At 40.9% G+C, this 21,123-nt stretch overlaps 1 protein-coding gene across 1 annotated transcript in view; it reads right to left on the reverse strand.

Annotated features, from left to right (window-relative positions):
• The window catches only part of DERA (deoxyribose-phosphate aldolase (putative)), an 89,213-nt gene extending 75,250 nt beyond the window's left edge, over positions 1 to 13,963 (reverse strand). The window contains exon 1 of the mRNA XM_004693244.2: positions 13,894 to 13,963. Coding sequence (XP_004693301.1) covers positions 13,894 to 13,924 — 31 coding nt within the window. The 5' untranslated portion in view covers positions 13,925 to 13,963. The remainder of the gene's footprint in view (positions 1 to 13,893) is intronic.
• Positions 13,964 to 21,123: the final 7,160 nt, after the last annotated feature.

The raw sequence follows: 21,123 nt of genomic DNA on the forward strand, positions 1-21,123 counted from the left end.
TTGTTTGTTTGTTTTTAAGATTTATTTATTTATACAGAACTGGGGTACAGGCCAGAGGTACAGGAGCAGTGAGAGGCTTCACCAGAGAGAGAGTGGGGAGCAGAACAGGCAGACTGACAAAGTACACTGCTGAGGGGAGCAGCGGGCAGTCAGGAGAAGTCTGTCCCGCCATGTGGATCACCTCTGGGGTAGGCGGGGATCGAACTCATGCGTAAGTAGCCTAAGCCTCTTAGTGCAGTGCTTTAACCTGCTGCGCCACCAGGGAGGGCCCCCTGATGGATGTTTTAGGGCATAAGGCTTAACTTTAAAACCACAGCTGTTGAAGATCACTAGTTTTTTTTTTAACATTTTATTGAGTAACATTGGTTTACAAACTAGGTATGTTTAGGGGTATAGGTTCACCCCTACCACGGTCTGTTCTCACATCTTCACCACCAACGAAGTACCCACAGTTTTCTACCATAGCCCACTAGGTGTCTTCCTCACAGCTCTCCTCTAAGCAGCCTCAGCTCTACTGCTGAGAGTTTAAAGGTTTCTTTGGCTGGTTTGTCTGTCAGAACCCTCCTTTTCTTAATTTACTCAACTCTAGTAACCTTGGGTCTGGCTTCAAGTCAAGTGCATATAGGAAAGCAGAAAATCAGGTGGGGATGTTTATAATAGAAGACTAACAGCCCAATCACAGGATGGGAGTCCAGCAATGTATTAAAAACAGTGAATCAGAAAAGTGCAGCCTGGCCACTTGATAGGGGAAGGTGGTTCTAAAAGCCTTGGGAGTCCATTTACACTGAAAGTTAATGCTTTCTGACTACTTCGGATGTAACACACATAGATAAGGAATTGCCTGCTTGTAGTGATGATCCTTCAAATCACCAAAAACAATGAAATTCTACCCCGATTTCCTCCAAACGGAGGAAAGTTTCAGTTGCACTTCTCTGTGGGATGATGCTAGTCAATTTTAATTTCCTTCTTGGTATTTATGAATTTTCAATAATGATTCTATTATCACTGTTATAGTTAGGGGACAACATTTCTGAAAGATATTTATGTTAGGAAAATTTCACTCCATGTGGCTTACCACACACACACACACACATACACACACACACATCAAAGACTAGAAAGCCTCCACACTGATTCATTCTCCCAAGTTCACAGATAAGTATGCTTACGGACTAGTTATCATCCTTGATGTTAAGAAACGTGACCAAAATGGTGAGAAGGAAGCTTCCACGCAAAAAGATTTCAGTATTAAATCAAGTGTTAAAAGACTTCTACTAACCACATAAAAGAAGTTTTCATGAAAGTGAAGGAAGTTAAGCTTGACTTCCGAGACTGAAGATTATTTCCAAACTTCCAGTGAGCAGAGAGAATAATGTCAACATGCATTTCAAGCAGGAGCAACCTTTGCAAAGAGCAATGATCAAGTCAGCCTGACAGGAGCAGAGCTTGGGAAGCAGGAATGGAGCCAAGTGACCCAGGATCCTGAGAGAAAGAGGAGAGAGAGGCAGAGAGAAACTGGACTTGATACACCAGATAGTAAAAAGCTATTGTACATTCCTATAAAAGGCTGGCCAATTCATTCGTTTAAGAAACACTGAAGAAAAAAATTACAAATTGCATGTATAATAAAAAGTACTATTCTAATTAATAGGAAGAAGGCAGAGACTTAACTAACACAGATCCTGCCCACAAGCAGCTTATGAATAAAGACCTGGACAGCATGCAAACACATGCAGAGTGAGTAGATCCAGTTACAGAAGGAAAGGAGCCACTGGATACGAGCCATTGGTCAACCCTCCAGCTGAAGAGACAAGTCTGTCTTTGCAGAGGGAAAAGAATGAAAGCTGCATTTGAGGAAGATTTCAGGAATAATGGCTACCTTATTTATCATTCTTGAAGTAAAGACTGAATTGAACTATAGTTCTTGTTGAATACTCACACTCGTTTTGCAGATGAGGAAATTGTCATGCTCTTTAGAGGTTAAGTGACTGGTCTAAGGTCACCCAGTACATACATACCAGGGCCAAACTTCAAACACAGATCTTCATGATGGCAACCCCAAGTTGAATCACTGGAAATAAAGTGATTTCCAGAATGCTTTATACACAGTTTTAGAGCAAAAATCATTCACATTTTTCAGTCTTTCTTACACCATTTCAACAGCAGAGAGCAGGGATTCCTTTTCCAGCCCTGTGACAATTCTGAACCCATTCATCATTTGCTGACAGATCCCTTTGTCCCCACTAACTCAATCATTTCCTTTGACTATAAAGACAGCAATTGCATTAATGAAGATTTTGTACTTTTTATGTAATGGAAGTACATGCTAAAGGAACCAAATAATAAAAATAGCAAATCTAAGAAGATTAAATATCATTTGTTTGATTTGAACAAAGGAGAAAATGTTTCATCAAATATAGATTTTTCTGGGGCAGATACAAAAAATCTACAGTAGGTACGTGTATGAGGCCACCACTATAATGGAGCATGAGCAGAAAAGAACAGGAAAAGATGCAATCATAGGTAAGTTTTTATGGAAGAAACAGTAAGAAAAATGATAGTCTACACTCTGCCATGCAGAGGAACTAAAAGGACAATCTGACCTGTAAAGCACAAAAATAAGACCTGACTTCCTATAGGACATAAGAGAGCTCTAATTTTCTGGGAGACCCTTCCAGGTATTTGTCTGGGCTGTACATGCTAATCACTACCTCCTGAAGAGTTCCTGTATATATAATTACTAATGTAGTACTACAACCAGGCAGACAAAATATTCATCTGCAGATGAAACTGTGATTATTTTTCTTCCTAGAGTCAGATCCATGGAGTGTTGCCACTGACAAAACCCATAACAGATCTGTGCCTAACCCAAAAGATTTCCCACAGTGTGTTTAAATGATTATCTGAAGGTTAAGAAATACACCAGGACAGGTTTCATCCTTTCAAATAGAGCAAATGCATATTGTAATGGTGAGCAAAATTTCCTTTACCTCAAGTTTGAAGAAGGGAAATATATCAAGGTCAGGGCCTCTCTAGCCTTAAAAAATACAGGGAATATAAGTTTTGCTTATAAAGATATTGGAATAAAGTATGTAGTTTCTATTTTTTTCTTTGAGAAATTACCAGATGCATTTAAGCTTTTTCCCTCAAAATGAAGAAACAAATTCTCTTCCCAAAACATCAGAATATACAGTTTGAATTCCTTCACCAAATAGCATCTTCCTTCTGCCCTGAGTCTACAACATAAAATTAATAATCTCTAAGGAAATATGAGTGCGTTCTTTTCTCCACCAGAAAATTAACTGAATTATTCTTTCTGGTAGATAATGTTTCATATTCAGGAAAATGGAGATTTTTAGGGTCTGTCCCCTCCAGTCCCTGAGACATAGAAAAGACACCCTTCATGTCAATTTCTAAAATCAACACAAAGAGCATTGTTTGATCATATTTTTCCATCAACCATTGGCATTATTTGAATAAAATATGCTCCTTTTCAAATACCATGCACTTTTCAGATATATATGCACCTACTTATCAGCCTTACCCTGCTATTTTTCTGATCTGATTTCACTCTCTTCAACACACTTCATGTATTTCAATCAGAAAATAAAAGGCTAATTTCTCCCCAAATTTGCTTATCGAAATTTTGTGAACTGAAAAAGATGATAAAGATGTTAATACAAAGGTTAAAGTGATCAGATTTGTCAAAAAGCAACATAAAATCTATGATGAATCTCTCTGCATTTCTACTTAATCTGGGTGACTCGACAAGGTCCCGCAGGGTTCTGAATCTGCAGCATCTGTCAGAACCAGTTCCTAGACAACTCCCCGTGAGTAAGAATAGTTAGAGCTCCTTCTCAGACTCAGGATTTGCATTTTTTAAAGATTTATTTATTTATGCATACAGAACTGGGGTACAGGCCAGAGGTGCAGGGGTGGTGAGAGGCTTCACCAGAGACAGAGGGGCACGGAACAGGCCGACTGATGAAGTACACTGCTGAGGGAAGCAGTGAGCAGTCAAGAGAGGTCTGTGGCGCCATGTGGTCACCTCCAGGGCAGGTGGTGACCGAACTCATGCTGAAGTGCTTTAGCTTCTTTAGTGCTGTGCTTGAACCCGCTGTGCCACCAGGGAGGGCCTGGGATCTGCATTTTAAACAAGCAGATCAGGTGATTCTGATTGATTCAGAATCATAGGCCAGTCTCAGTCCTAAAAAGCTAATGGCAAAGCAAGTTTTGCACTGAACTGGAGTAAGTCAGCATAGAAAGAGCCTGAGTGTCAGTTCCCACTCAAGTGACCAGAGACTTAACTTCTGAGTCTCAGTGCGCTCAACTCTATCAAAACGTTACAGGACTGATAGCTAAGATGCCTTCCTTCTATAAAGTTGTGACATGCCAAAAATTGATAGCTAGTAAATGTGGAAACTATTACTTTCCTACACAAGAATGCTTGAAATTTTTCTAAGTAATATTTATTAAAAAATTTTTACGAGAGAAAAAGAGTGTCTATACTTTAAATACTCCAGATACTAAGTTCATTTTCAAATGTTTTAACATTTGAACAAAATCATATACCCCCACACACTCCCACCACACACACACACACACACACACACACCCTTACCTTGTGGCCATTTGTTCAGTTGAAAAGCTTATCAGAATTTGGATTACAGGAGCAGTTAATTTGGGTATTTTAACCAGACATTAAAGACCACAATCTTGACATCATTAACCAGGACCCCAAAGAACCAAGGCACCTTTTTAGGAAGTAATTACCAGAGGCTACTCTTATCTCATTTGTTGCTTTAGGGGAGGAAGGCTGAACAACACCAAGAGAGCCAGAAGTTGCAGCTGGAGTGTTTCAACATTTTAAAAGCCTGTATAGTTGGCTGGAGTAGAGATGAAACATTTATCCTCCTCTTGCAATCGCTTTGGTTTCCAGGGAACTGACTGTTACTGTGGCGGCAGGCTGAGGAGAGATATAGCCACAGACACACATACAACGCACACCAAAGTTACTGAGAAATTTCAAAGTACCTTTTTATGCCTTTAACTCCAAAGATGAACACATTTTCAAGGTGACCCAATCCTCAAGTGACAGACAGTGTTTCAAAAGGGCCAGAGCTGTGCACTTAAACAATTTCTAGTGACATGTTTAAATCGCATCCTCAAGGGCTCTATCTGCTGTCTCATTTACGAGTCTTTCTTTCCTAGCAGAAGCATCCCATTTTAAATGAGTGCTTGAAGTTGGTCTTCCTTACTAACAATTAAAATCCATAGGGCTCAGATGCTTTAAATTTTTTTTCTGTAACTTAGCAAGCACCATGGAGGACTTTTAATTATTTAATTGCACAACAAACTCAGATTAGTACTTTATAGTCTTTTTTTAATCCTATTTGTCAAAAACAGTCTCAGAATAATAAAAGATTGAGCTTCACTGCTTATGCTTACCAGCAAAAGGTAAAGCCTTTTAAGGTGAAATCAAAGGTCATATTCATGTAAGGTTGCCCTACTAAAATTCTAAAAATAGTCATAATCATTATATTGACTGCTGTCTTTCATATACAGAATGGAAAGGATTTTTCTTCTTTCTTCATTAAAATATTACTGAGTGATTACGGAAGAATGGATAACATAAGATCTGAATTGGGTTTCCTTAGTTAATGAAACCTGCCAGCCTGTTTTTGACCTGGTTCTTTGCAGAAACCACTCCCTGGACTGTGAGTTCCTAGGTATCTTTTCAATCCACTTGCTTCTCTGTTTCTCTCCTACAGTACTGATTTGTACAACTGTCTCTTTTAGGGCTCTATAAACTTTAGGCAAACAAATACCACATGAAAGTCACGTCAGTACCCACGTCATTCCCCCGTGCATCAAGAAACAAATGCCAGGAACATCAGGCAGCCCTATATAAGTTGACTTTTTAAAAACAATATTTGTATACACTCATAATATATAAAAATAAATGCTTAAAGGTTATTACTATGACACCCCTCCCTGAACAACTGTCCTGAGTTCAAGGGGGAGGGGAGATGGAGGCGAGCAGAATAGTGAGCAGAATGCACATTTGGGGCAGGGAGCCATGGTGACCTTGGGTTGGTATGAGAACTCAAGTAAGTGAGGGGGGAACCCAGAGTCCAGTCAAAACAGGGAGGGGAATCCACATGAAGGGGCAGCCTGGATGTGAAGTTTCAAATATGCAAAAAAGAGAGCAGAAAAATCCTGTGCTATTGGATTGGAATTGGAGGTATAGGTGTGAAAATTCACTTCTCTCTATAGAGAGATACAGATTGATGTAAATAGACAGGTGAGGTGGGGGGAGGGGAGTTGGGAGAGTCTATGTTTTCTTCAGTTCTGCCCAGTGAGGGACTTGGAAACAGACACACCACAAAACCTATCTGCTACTCAGTTCCTCGCTTCTATATATATCATTTTCCACTGAAAGAAATGCATGGAAATATGGCTGACTGTAGGCCAGGACAGGGAAAGTGTAAAATAAAATAAGAAAATCTCCTTAAGCCTGAAAATAAGTATTTATAAAATATGGGAGCATATTTAAAAGTGAGAAGGTAGAAGGGGCTCCCATGAATGAAATCTGATACAATGTGAACACTAAGAAATAAAAGCAACAACCTAATCCAACCAGAAAATAAGAAACCTCAATATATGCCTATATAAACAGTCATAAATAAATTGAAAAATTTGCTGGAAGCGCAAAATACTTGAATAGTATCAAAGTGTCAACCAACAAAACATACTAACTACAAAGGTTGAAAAGTAACTTTACAGGGAGGAGCCTGACAGACAACACCTTAATAGAGAGATTAAAAAGTGCATCATCAGGCCCTCTCTGGTGGTGCAATGGGTTAAAGCGCAGCTCTATGAAGCTAGCCACAGCCACTACAGCACAACTTCATCCAGGCCAGGAAGCTGACCCACATGCACAGCAGACCTCTCCTGACCTGCCCACTGCTCCTCTCAGCAGTGTATAGATCTGCCTGTTCTATTCCCCACTTTGTCTCTGGTGAATCCTCTCACCCCCTGCACCTCTGGCCTGTACCCCAGTTTTTGTATAAATAAATTCTTTTTAAAAAGTCCATCATCAATAACAAAACAACATAAAACCACTAGCTACCTAATAGGAGACGATGAGAACACAGCATAATTTCTGTAATATACATGCCAGACAAGCACAACCGAAACCTACGCATGACAGGTCACTGACAACACAGACTGGAGAATAGTCTGCAAAATAACTGACCTCAATGATCCAAAGTATAATTGTCTTCACAATTACTCCCTACTGAAGCAGATGAGAGACACAGCCATTAAGGGCGACATGTGAATCTGAACCATAAATAAAGGGCATTATCTGGACAACTGGCTAACTACGAGTGAAAGTGACGGTTTGGACAGTGATATGTGCCAATACTCACTTATGTTCTCACTTTGATGGCTGCAGTGTGATAGCTGTAAGGAAATCTTCTATGTAGATGATACTCAAGAACCCAGAGGTGCAGATACATCCTGTCAATCATGTTCCTCAAAGGGATCTTTCAACTGCTAATTACAAATTTGGATCATGCTCCAAAGTGTTTCCAACTAGCATGATCAGAGGCTACAGTTTGATGTTTTGGCCTGCTTTGTAAGAATGTAGTTCTAAACTGCTGTTCACTGTGCCGTATATTACTGTCAGAAGATAATAAATGTTGTAGGGTTATATTTGTTAAAACAATATATATATACATATATATATATGTAGGATAGGGGATATATATATATATATTTTGTAGGATAGGATAACAAAGTTATTACTAATATCATATTCAGATGAAAGCACTTTCATATTATTTGTCCTCTCTCTCTTTCTCTCTCTCTCTCTCTCTCTCTCACACACACACACACACACAGTATTCAAACAGCTGTGATGTAAAATGTAAATATTTGTAACCAGAAGTTGTGGATTTGAATCATAGCCTCAACTCTTACTAACTCTGAGACATTAAACAAATTTCTTATGCTCACAGAGCTTTAGATTTCTTGCTTATGCGAGGAGAATAATTGTACGTACCACAAAAGATTATTAGGATAATTTAGAGATAATGTTTGTAAAAGATAAGTTGTTAAACCTGAAGAAAGGTATGTCAACATTAAGAAAAAATACTGGATTCAGCTATAAAATTCAGACTAACTTAAACTACTGCACAAATCAAATTTATTGTTTTTTTTTTAATCTTACATGAATTATACTTGGTAAATTCCTTGCAGAAATGTTTTTTGCAAGATTTTATATATTTATTTTGTATCCTGCAACTTTACTAAATTCATTTATGAACTCTCACAGCATTTTGGTGGTATCATTAGAATATTCCCTATATGATATGATGACATCTGTAAGCAGTTTTACTTCTTCCTTTCCAATTTTGATGCCTTTTATTTCCTTTCCTGCCTAGTTGCTGTGGCTAGGACTCTCAAAACTATGTTGAATAGTAGAAGTGAAAGTGGACAACCCTGCCTTGTTCTGATATTAGAAGAAAAGCCTTTAGCTTTTACCTTTGAGTATATGATGTTAGCTGTTTATAATATATGGTTTTTAGCCTGGTGATATATATTTCCTCTATATATGCTTTGTTAAGTTTTTATCATAAATTAAATGTCAATTTTTTAAAACTCTATTTTTACCTAACTTAAACTACAGTTAAATTTTCACAGCCACTTAGTTAAGAATATCCCACTTTTTGTGTTAAATTTGCAGCTGACAAATTTAATGACCTTCCATACAACCAATCAATCAAATAGGGATTCTTGAAGGGTGATAAGGTTTTCTCAGCTGAAATCTACAATTCCCTTGCACTGTTTGATTTGTATAAAACTAGAGATTGTATACAGTTCTCGGACACTTCAGAGAAACCTCAGATTTAGGAATCAAACCATCAAGAAAAGTCAAAAAAAAAAAAAAAGAAAAACAAAAGTCACCTCAAGTCAATAGAACAAATGTATTCACAAGAAGAAATCCCAAGGAAGGCTGGTCTTAACAAGCCATCCCAGAAAACTTCTTCAGTGACAACTAAACCTACTTCTCATGATCCATTCAAATGAGATTATCTCCAGTCTCCCTTGGTACACACCAAATCCTCCATGATAGTTTTGGTTAAGATGTGGGTTTTGGCTATGGTCATCTAGACACAGGCAAAGCAAATCTAAGTCACTATAAAATGACTCATGAGGCCCTCCTTGGTGGCGCAGCGGGTTAAAACACAACACTAAGAAGCTAAAGCCACTTCAGTATGAGTTCCATCCCTGCCCCAGGTGACCCACATGGTGTGGTAGACCTCTCCTGATCCACCCACTGCCCCCCTCAGCAGTGTACTTGGTCAGTCAGCCTGTTCTGCTCCCCACTCTGACGCTGGAGAATCCTCTCTCACCACTCCTGCACCTCTGGCCTGTACCCTAGTTCTGTATGCATAAATAACCTTTCTGCATAAATTACCTTTCTGTCTAGAACACTGAGGATCCCTAGTTATGGACTGGGGCAAAAGAAAGGCTGGGGGTGAAGCAGGCAACCTGCACACCAAAGCACCAGGGTTAGAATTATTAGCTGTTTCTAACTGGCTTTTAACTAGTAACTTATGACTTTCTGTACCTTAGTTTGTTCTTCTGTAAAATGGGCATTATCACCATTTTCCCCAAAGAGGTGTTGTGAAGTACAACAAGATTATTTTAAAAGTATTTAGCAAAGACCCTGGCACCTGCACAACTCTTTGTGATCCAATAAACCCAAAAGCTAGGCACCAAGAGCAGAGTCATGTGAAATAATGAAACTTTGTGCACATGTTCTCTGCTTTGCTAAAGTTTAAGATGAGTCCATTCAAAAATGTTTTTAATTTTAAATTGTTAATTTTACAATGGGGAATCAGAAATTCAACACCAAAATCAAAATCAGAAATTCAACACCAAAGTCTAGATTTTAGAAGTGGCGAAAAGAGCTCACTCCATCTCTGGTTTTTAGCTGAGTAAAGTCTTAAAGAAAAATGAAAGGTTTTAATGCAAGAGGACCAAAATGTTCTGTTATCACCACCCTTTTTAGGCAGGGATTAGTCATACCTGCCTAAAGAGACTAAGTCACTTAAAGAGACTAAGTGGAGAAGTGCATTTCCCATTCACAATTATTTTCATGTGACTCTGGCTTGATGCCCAGCTTCTGAACCAGACCTAGCTCTGCCTAGCAGGGCTGTGTGTATGTTAAATTGCCAGAGCCCAGGGCTATAATACTCAGTAGACAGTGGGAACCCCATAACCACTTATGAAATGAGAAAATGTGTTAACTAACATACAAAAATCCCATCCATGTTCTAGATCAGACAAGTAGCCCAAGCTGGTCTCTTTTATCCAGGTTTTACCCCTACTGTTCTCTCTGCTAGTATTGCCTTGGATTACAGAATTTGCTTCCACACATCAAACAACCTGTAGGCTCCATAATAATCATCACAGTCCCTCAGGATTCTGTTAATTATGGATATATGCCTAAAATAATCCACTGTTAGGGGAATACAGGAAATCCACAGAATTGCCCCCATCTTTGGCCAATTAAAAATTCAGTGTTGAATTATTTGTTTTCTGCTGTTTTTCAGTTGTCTTTGAAATTTTCCTTTTGGTACACAAGGGCTTACTAATGTACAGTTAGAAAGCAGGGAGATGCTTAGAAGTCCCCTAACACAATACCCTCATTTCCCAAATACCTCCAAAAAGAAATACACACCTGAAAGGAAGCCACTGTCAACATTCAGCATAACCCTCTTGAGATATTTTTAAAGACAGAAATAATAAAATGGAATTTTAATGATAATCAGAAATGAGAGAAGATGCAAAATCTCACAACACCTCCATGCACAAGGACCCAGATGGATGCCTCAGGTGACCCCAAACAAGAAGTTCTAAATTCATTTCTTCACTCAATGGACACGTTAGAGGGCCTTCTGTGTGCCAGTCACTATCCTTAGTACCCTGGACACATCAAAGAACAAAAGAAAGATCACTGCCCATCTGTACCTACATTTCAGGGAAAAGCTAAGAGGACCCCAGGAGAACAGAGAGAAGTGGTACATCGCAATAGGGCCAGCAGCACTCAGCAAGCAATTCTGATGCCATCGGGATGCAAGAAATTCTTCTCAGGTTTAACACTATCTATCCAGAGACTGTTAGGTTTCACGGGAAAAGGGCTCAGTCTCCTCACAGGCCAGCTGCAAGCCTACGCTGTAGGTCAGATATACAGACAGACTCTCCTCAGGTTCAGTTAATTTGCTAGTGCAATTCACAGAACTCAGGAAGCCCATTTAGTCATAAGATCATCAAGTTCATTCCAAAAGATAAATTCCAAATGAAAGAGATGCATACAGCAAGGTTTGGAGATCGAGTATGGAACATCCAAGCACTCTCCAGGATTAGAATCTCACCCTAAGTATCTCCAAAGATACTCTTTCTGGGTTGTTTTGTTTTGTTTTTTTTTTTAAGATTTATTTATTCGTACAGAACTGGGGTACAGGCCAGAGATGCAGAGGGTGAGAGGATTCACCAGAGACAGAGTGGGGAGCAGAACAGGCAGATCGACGAAGTACACTGCTGAGGGGAGCAGCGGGTGGGTCAGGAGAGGTCTGCCGCGCCATGTGGATCTCCTCTGGAGCAGGCGGGGATCGAACTCTTGCGGAAGTGGCTTTAGCTTCTTAGTGTAGTGCTATAACCCGCTGCGCCACTAGGGAGGGCCCTTTCTGGGTTTTTAAGAAGGCTACTTTATTTAGGCATGATTGACTAATGCAGTGACCATGAATTCAACCTCCAGCACCTCCCTGGAGGCCTAGAGTGGGATTGGAAGTGCCAACCCTTAATCACAGGATTGGTTCTCCAAGCCACTGGAACCCCCAACTTCAGGCACTTTTCAAAAGTTACCATCATTAGCACAGCAGGAGACAATGTTATCACTTAGGAGCTAATTCAATGCTTTGGTGACAAGTTGGAGTAACTGAGTCAGGATCTGTGGATGAAGACCAAACACTCATGAGAAATATTTGGTCCTTCGGAGTACAAAAACATTTATTTTTCTGTAATTCTTAACAGCTTATTAAAAACTTTCAGTTGAAAGCTATAAAGGTAATCAATCAACATAATGCATAAATATTAAAAGAATTTTTTCTTCAATGCATAAAAAATTCAAATAATTTTAGGATTTTAAGCTAGATCACTATCTGGATTAATGATTAATATTAGTAAAGGAAAAAGTCTTTAAAATGTAGATGATTTTATTTAAACAAAAAACAATAAAACTATGATCATTTAAATGATTGCATAAAATTCACATTTACCATTAATCTACATAGCACCTGGTTTTTGTGTTTAGTGTATTTTCAACAAATAAATGGATGAGATTCTAATTCCTACAAATTAAGGAAATCAAAACCATATGTAGGGCCCTCCCTGGTGGCGCAATGGGTTGAAGCTCAGCACTATGAAGCTAGCCAGCAGCTGCTTAGCACAAATTCAATACCCAGCCAGGGAGGAGACCCCCATGGCATGGCAGACCTCACCTGTCCCACTCACTGCTCCCCTCAGTAGTGTATTTTGGTCAATCCGCCTATTCTGTTTCCCACTCTATCTATGGTGAACCCTCTCACCCTACCCCGGCCCCCAGGTCTTCTATCCATAAATAAATAAATTTTTGAAAAATAAGTTTTGGGGAAATAGAGCACCTCTTACAAATTCACATAGTCATATTCCTAAGGATATCCAGATAAGAAAACCACACACCATCCCTACCCACCAACCCCATTTTTCGAAACCTTCCAATCTAGGGAATATTCCTTTATTACTGAAGTCCATGTTCCAAAGATAGAGCTAGGGTTTAAAACACAATGTGCTAAAGGGCAGTGACTAAAGGAGAGTCAATGTCATAAGACATTCTCTACCATTTAGCATGAGTTCTAGAACACCTCTTGATGTTAATTAGAGGTCACTTTTTTAAAAAGTACCTGTGTGTGTTATAATTTATAAAACTAGTTTTCTGAAAGTAAGCCCCCAACAGAAGAACCCTATTATTAACACTGACTAGGGACCAAACACTTTACACTCTCTCATCTGATTTTCAAACCATTTTATGAGCTAAGTAGGCATCGCTATTACCATTTACGGACCAAGACACTTAAGCAGGGATTAATTAATTTCCCCAAAGTCACACTGCAAACTCGAAGACTCAGCTATTCAAGCTTTTAAACTGAGAACCTTAACCTTTGGCTAATTTTGTTGTTTGAATTACAAAATTTGTATCGCTTTATGAACTCTGAAGGAAGTTATCTCGCTTTATTTGATACTATCAATGCAATGAAACTGGCAGAATAACCCAGACATCTTTACAAATCTTTGTACCTTTAAACTCATACTCAATTTACAGTAAACTGCAGTTCACAAACCTGACAAACTTCCCCCAACCTGACCTGTTTGAGGTGCATCTATGTTCAAGTTATCTGTGGAAATACAGCAATAAATTGCCCAGGGACTCTAACAAGAACAGAAAATGAAGGTTTTGAGTCTGGTTTTCGTTTGTGTAGGGGCTTGAGGGTTTATTTTTGTTGTTTCGCAACCGGGGAGCAGAGCGAGTAGGTGAACGAGTTAATAGGAAGATCAGAGTCGAATCCTTCCATCTGCCCTTCGATTACACAAATAAGGTTGGGTGCCCAGGCCGGCAGGGTCATGGTGCCCAAGAATGGAGTCTCCCAGCCTAGGGCGGCGCCGGCCCCGCGACCCGGGTCTCCGAGACCCCGGGCCGGGGCACCGGGCGGCGGCGACCCCGCGGCCGGCAGGAGGGGGCTGGGAAGCGCTGCAGGGAAGGGGGCGCCGCGTGGCCCTTACCCAGCTCGGTGCCCAGGTTGTGCGCCGACATGGCGAGGCTGGCTGCAGAGACGCCGGCTCGAGTGCCCTCTCACCTCCGCCGGCCCTTCCTCCTTCCTGCCCGCCCCTCCGCTCCGGGGCGGAGCCTCGGCCCGAGGCGCGCGGGCGGGACCGCGGGCGGCCGCTCTTCCTCGCCGCCCCGCCACGCGCCGGCTCCGGCGCTAGCTGCAAAGCCCTCTGATTACTGTAGGTGCAGAGGGCACCCGACAACTTGTGCAAAGTTAGTAACAGCAATCTTGCTGGACGCAGGCGAGGGCATCCGCGGGCCAGGCGGCGGCCCCATGCCTCACGTGGCGTCAGCGCTGGCCGAGGCTTTCAGCGCGCCCCAAAGCAAACTCCCCAGAGCGCACAAGAACTGCTAACCCCGATTTTAGAAGTTGCTCTGTGGTTTGAAAACAAAGGCCAGGTGAGGTGTGAATGAGAAGACCAAGTATCCCAGCCGTGCTCTAGCACATCAACTGCCCTCCCAAACTTCCTTTTCCTCCTAGAAGAATTGACCCTGACAATTTCTTCTCTCTGATAGTGATTTTTTTTTTAGCCTGACTTTTCTGTGCCCAAAAGGTTAAAATTTATGGTCAATTTATTTGTAGTCACAATCAGAGGCACCTTGCTTCTGAAAGAAAACTAGTTATGGTTTCCTACCATGAGCCAGTTATTGAGCTAGGTGCTTAGAAAAATACATATAATGGCATGTGAATCTCCTGTCAGGTATATATCCAGTTCTGTGCCTATAGCGGTAAAGTTCTGAAAGAGAGGCATTCTGTGTGGTGTAATATAGGTTCAAAATGTGCTGACCCTCTCCTTAATATTACCAGCAATTGCACTTCAGAAATAGGTGCTTCTAGGGATGTTGCTACTTAACAGGAAAAACAGGCGTGATCAATACACATTTGCCTGAAAGGTTGATATGTATGCGAAGCACACAGGACATGCCATAGTACATAGGTAGTGCTCAACAAAAGCAAACTGTTAGTATTAATGTGAGGTCCACCCAGCAACTGCAGGCTACACAAAAATGTCCTCATCTATTTCCTTACACTGAACTGCCTCTCGTCAACCCATAACTATTGGTGAATAGTTATTGAAGGTGTCTAGATCGACTTTCTCCATACAATGATAGCCTGTTACTGATGGAGGAAGTAAAAGAAAGGGGGCACCATAACACTGACTCACATAGGGAGTTGGGGCTTGAAAGGATGAGCATAGCTATTGACCCAGCCAAAGAAACAGAAGCCTAGATCCTGAGGTGCCAATGCCTAGATCACAAGCATAAAATCTAAGCAGGTAGCAGACTGCTGTAGATGATGTCTAGAGCATAGACCCAAAAGGTAAAAGATAAGGATATGGAGCCCACTGGAGAATCTCTGGTCCCTTTTAAATTCTGCAGATATCAAAAATCAACAACAAACCTCAGGTCACAAGGAGTGAGACCCTCCCAGAGATAGGTCTGTATCAGTGCAGTCTCTGCACTGGCATGGGGCAGCCGTCCTCTGCCACCTGTCACTGTGCAGGTGCTCCTTTCCTTCAACTCTCACCCTTCCCAGGGTAGTAGCCTCCTACCTGCCCACGACCTGTACCATGCTGGGCTGTCTCTTCACTGACCTCCCACAGTGGAGGCCTGGGCTGTCTCTTCACTGACCTCCCACACTGGAGGCCTGGGCTGTCTCTTCACTGACCTCCCACAGTGGAGGCCTGGGCTGTCTCTTCATTGACCTCCCACGGTGGAGGCCGCTCTCTTCAAAGCCACCTGCCTGCAACCATGCAGGTCTCTCTGCAAACCTGTCCCTTTAGGGCAGCTCTTCCTGCCCCCTTATGCCTATGCAAGTATCTTTTAGCTCCTCTGGCCTTTCATTAATAAACCTGCTCTTTAAATAACTAATGTCTCTATCTCGTGGAGAAACTCGCCTGGGAGCTCACCATGTGACACTGAAAAGGGACTCTGGCAAAAACTTTCCCAGAGTGAACCCAAAGACCCTGCACTCCAAACACACTAACTCAAAGAAACAAAACAAAACAAAAAAATTACCATTGTTTCTATTTTAACCTCTAGAAAGAGAAGAACAGGCCTTGAAAGCCTGGAGCTTTCAGGCTTGCACCCAAGCTAAACTGTAATGCAATTAACACCACCACCTCAGCCAAGCCCATGGCTGTTATGACCTGGAGGAATCAACAAAAGCAAGATCACTGATACTCACATATGTACACACATCACAAACTTTCCAAATGACAAAAATAACCCAACAACCTCCTATTCTGGCTGACTGTCCCGGGGTAAGTAACTAACCCTTCTTTTACCAGGTTTAGGCCTCACCCCATTCTTCTGCTGTAAATAAAAATTAGTAAGCTGTCACAAAAGTATCGCATTTCCTGCTAGCATTCAACCCTGAGCAAAGTCCCACTTCTTGAACTTTCCTCAAATTACTAACCCTCTAGAGAGACATCTCCCAGTTCCTGTGGTGTTCCTGGTCATCTTTGGCTAGAGATTACACCCAATCTAATGATACTCCTAACGGATACAGATGGAATTCTCTTTTTAGGGACAGACACAACTCTATAAACCAGATTCTAAGTAATTTTCATGCCTTTTGTATTCTGTAAATGCATTAAAACAAGGGCCCTCCCTGGTGGCACAGCGGGTTAAAGCACAGCACTAAGAAGATTAAGCCACTTCTGCATGAGTTCAATCCCCGCCTGCCCCAGAGGAGATCCACATGACGGCGGCAGACCTCTCCTGACCAGCCCACTGCTCCCCTCAGCAGTGTACTTCGTTGATCTGCCTGTTCTGCTCCCCACTCTGTCTCTGGTGAATCCTCTCACCCTCCGCATCTCCAGCCTGTACCCCAGTTCTATATGAATAAATACATTAAAACAAAAAACCTGTGAGACACTGCCCCCCCAACTTCAGCTGAGAAACCAGAATCAGGGTCCCACAGCCAAATATTTTCATAACTTACCTGACAAGAATATCTCAAGGACTTTCTCCAAAATTGATTTCTTGTAATCTGGTATTAATATTGAGTTTTGAAGTAAATTGGCAACAGATAGTAGGGATAGAGCACAAAACAAGTTGAGTTTCTTTAGTGGAGAAATGTTTTATAGAGGTCCCTTTTAAATATTGCCTTCTGGAACTTCTGAAGTGTCCCTAAGGCAAAGACTGAAAGATCTGTGGAGTCGTACCACTATACAGGAAACTCCCAAGGGTTTTTTCTGAGGTAGTTTCTAGGCTCCATCACAGCCCTGCTAAATCAAAATTTTAAGGAGCAGATATTATCCTGAAACTATTATCAACAAATTCCCTTCAAGGCTGTTTCTGCAGGCTAAGGTAAGTAATCAACAAGCCTGGGGCAGAGGAAAATAAGCTATGTGTACCCATCTGGAATCAAGCCCAAACAGTAAAACTGTCTTTCAAGAATTAAGTATTATAGCCCTCCCTGGTGGCGCAGCGGGTTAAAGCACTGCACTGAGAAGCGAAAGCCACTTCCCCATGAGTTTGATTCCCGCCTGCCCCGGAGGTGACCACATGATGTGGCAGACCTCTCCTGACCAGCCCACTGCTCCCCTCAACAGTGTACTTCGTCTATCTGCCTGTTCTGCTCCCCATTCTGTCTCTGGTGAAGCCTCTCACCACCCCTGGGCCTCTGGCCTATACCCCAGTTCTGTATGTACAAATAAATAAATCTTAAAAAAAAAAAAAAAAGTAAAGTATTATAGTTTTAGGTTCATACAGATTTTGCCTGCCCTTCCTTTTTATGGATATGATTTTGAATGTCAATGTTAAACTGTCAGATATATTATAGGTTTTCCTACCACCGCTCCTTCAATTAAAATTAGTTTTAGGAATAGATCATATTTATCTCGAAGCCTCAAGAACTTACCTGGCCTGACTATCTCGAGTGGTGTTTTGGAGTTAAGTGTGGGGTATTTGGGTTCCCTGTGGGAAAGGGTTTCACCAGAGCTCCCCTTTCAGTGGCATGTGGTGAGTTTCTCCACAGACAGAGATGTTAGTAGTTAAAGAGCAGGTTTATTAGAAAAGGGACAAGAAAGTAAAGGACTCCAGAAGCAGCTGCCCCTCAGTGTGGGTAGCAGGTTTCATCATCTTCTGTAGGAAGCTCATCTTTGTGAGCTGTCAGTTGCTAACTTTGGGTATCTATGCAGAATTTGAAACGGACAGGAGACTCCACAATGCTCTAGGCACTGCCTACAGCAGTCTGCTACCTGCCTGGATTTTCTGCTTTGTAATCTAGGCACTGGCACCTAAGGATCTTGATTTTCTATGGCTGTCAATGCTATGCTAATCCCTTCTACCCCCAGTTCCCTGTATGCATCAATCTTGTGATGCCTCCTTTCTAATCATTCCTCCATCAGGAATCCAAATGATAAGTTCCAAAGGGCATGGACTGTGCCTGGTTCACCCTCTAACAAGGTGTAATGGAGAACTGGGCTCACAGTGGCTGTGGGGAAGTTTCATTTTATTTAGTCTAGTGTCTCATGGAGCCTGTGATTTCTAAGAAGCATCATTCACATCATTCACAGGTCAACAACTCTCAGAACAATATTCCTAAGTCAGGTGGGGAAAAGTATAGCAGCGGATACCTGAAACCACATAAACTCCATATATACTATAGATTCTCCTGTAGACATACCTGTGATGTTTCTTTTATACATTAGGCACAGGAAGAGACTTATAATAACAACAACAACAACAACAAAACAGAAATAAAAGCTATGTGCATGGAATATCAACTTAAAATCCATAATTGTGCAGTAATTTTGGACCATGGTTCACTGTGGGTAACAAACTACAGAAACTGTGGCTATGGAGGGTCTACCACACAGGAGAAACACAGAACAAACAGCAGAGGAAAAAAATTATTTTTAAAACAAGGGAATAGACAACTCTTGAGTGCTGCTTGGGTTTAATAAGAAAAGTGATGGCTAGATTAGAAATGCGCAGGTTGCTAGAGACCTTAGTAGGTACAACTCTAATAGAGGACACTTGAACTTTTTACTGAAGTAAATGCCACTGTAGGACTCCATCATTACAAAATGTGGTGGGCAAATGAAAGCACCCCCTACCCACACAAAGATAGCCATGTCCTAACCCCTGAGCCTATAAATATAAAAAAATGTGACTTTGCAGGTGTTGGTAAATTAGCATTATGCAAATGGTGAGATTATCCAAGCAAACATAATTACAAATAAATTAACTTTTAAGTGAAGGAGGGTGTCAGGAGAGGGTAAGATTTGAAAAAGACTTGCTGCCTCTTCGAAGGCAGAAGAGACCAGGAAAAAGAAATGCTGGTGGTGTCTAGAAGCTAAGACAAGGAAACAGCTTGTCTCAGCCCTGCCTACACTTTGGGTTTTGCTCAGACTTACTTTTGACCTCAAGATAAATTTGTTATTTCAAACCACAAACTCGTGGGTATTTGTTACAGCAATAGAAAGACAGGATACCAAACAATCACTACTGATACACTGTACCAGACAGCCTGTAACCTCAATATACAAAATGTTACAAGCAAAAATAAGATTACCCCTAAGAGTTAAACTAACAAAGGTCTTAAAAACATGCCCTGTTATTAAAACAAAAATAGCTAACAATCCTAAACAGCTCTATTCACCTAGCAAAAGCTGAAACCTAAAATTATATAGCTGGGTAACCTGGGTCTAAAAACTTGCAAAAAGCCTCGGAACTTGACATTTTATATATACCATGATCAACACTAGTCACACAGTGTTTTGGAGGAGGGCCAGGGGGAACTGAGGGATTTTCCCACTATCTGTGGGCTAATTTTGAGTTGCTTTGTATTTGTTCTTATAATAACATGCATAATTTAAATAAGTCATTGCTCTGAAAGATTTTTCCAAAAGACAGGTCAAGCATTTCTATCCAATACAGGAAGAGTCGTGACAAATGCCATGAACATTTCAAAAATCCAGTACTAGTAACTGAATTTCAGTTCATTTAGGAAGTGTCATGGCCTGACATTCTTCACATTACAAACTCAACTGAAAACAAGCATTTTGAGATTCCAAGTGACGTGCCATTCAGTGAAGAATATAAGCATGTGGCTGTACAGAATCTTCAGATTTTTGTGAAAATTTAGTAGAAGAAATTTCCTTGGTTTATAAATTTCATTGATACAAAGTAATTTCATGATGCCACTCTGCTACACATATACCTGAACTCTATTTAGGACCCACAGTACATCTGTGGTACTGTTGCAAAATAGAGAACTAGGTCAACAGCGAGTGAATATTACGGGCCTGGCACACCCTGTGAGGACAGCTGCTGTCTCCCCAGGAGATGATGCCCTTGTCCCTTTTTGTGTTTACTCACAAATCCTCAAAAATGTGTCCTATTCTTTCATATTTAACATTATTAAATGTTATTCACAATATGAACTAGGAAAAAAAAATTGAAGACTTTCATTAAAGTAATTCCAAATGACCAGTTTAAATCCCAACAATATTAGGGCCCTCCCGGGTGGCGCAACAGATTAAAGCACAGCCCTATGAAGCTGTCCATAGCCACTACAGCATGAGTTCGATTCCCAGCTAAGGAGGTGTCCCACATGGCACAGCAGACCTCTCCTGACCCACCCGCTGCTCCCCTCAGCAGTGTACTTCATAGATCTACCTGTTCTGCTCCCCACTCTGTCTCTGGTGAATCTGCTCACCACCCCTGCACCACTACCTCATAACCCAGTTCCATATGCATAAATATTTTTTTAAAAAACCTCCATATTAAAGTAATACAAGTCTAAACTCAATTGATTCATTTTATTAGAAAATTGGTAGAGCCTTTTTGAATGCCACCCTAACTTAAAGGATAAGCTAAATGTTGCAGCTCTACAATTATCCCATTTTTATAAAACCTGTTCTGTCTGTATAGTACACTAATGTACAATAACATTTGCTCCATTTTAATTAATCATTAGGGATGGTGAAACTGAATTTTCTGTCTTTTTTGCTAATTCTGAATTGTTCTGTATTTTTTCTTGTACTAGCATTTATAACTTAACTAAGTCATTATTCTGAGAGGTTTTTTTTAAAGGCAGGTCAAGCAAGTCTATCCCACACAGGAGGAACTACAGTAAAAACAACCCAGCAAAGGTCATGAACATTTCAAAAATTCAGTACAAGTACTTCATTTCCAAAATTAGGAGATAAAATGTTTACCACAGATTA

The sequence above is a fragment of the Condylura cristata genome, unplaced genomic scaffold (assembly GCF_000260355.1).
Source record: "Condylura cristata isolate star-nosed mole 26May11 unplaced genomic scaffold, ConCri1.0 scaffold00036, whole genome shotgun sequence".
In the NCBI taxonomy this organism is placed as follows: Eukaryota; Metazoa; Chordata; class Mammalia; order Eulipotyphla; family Talpidae; genus Condylura; species Condylura cristata.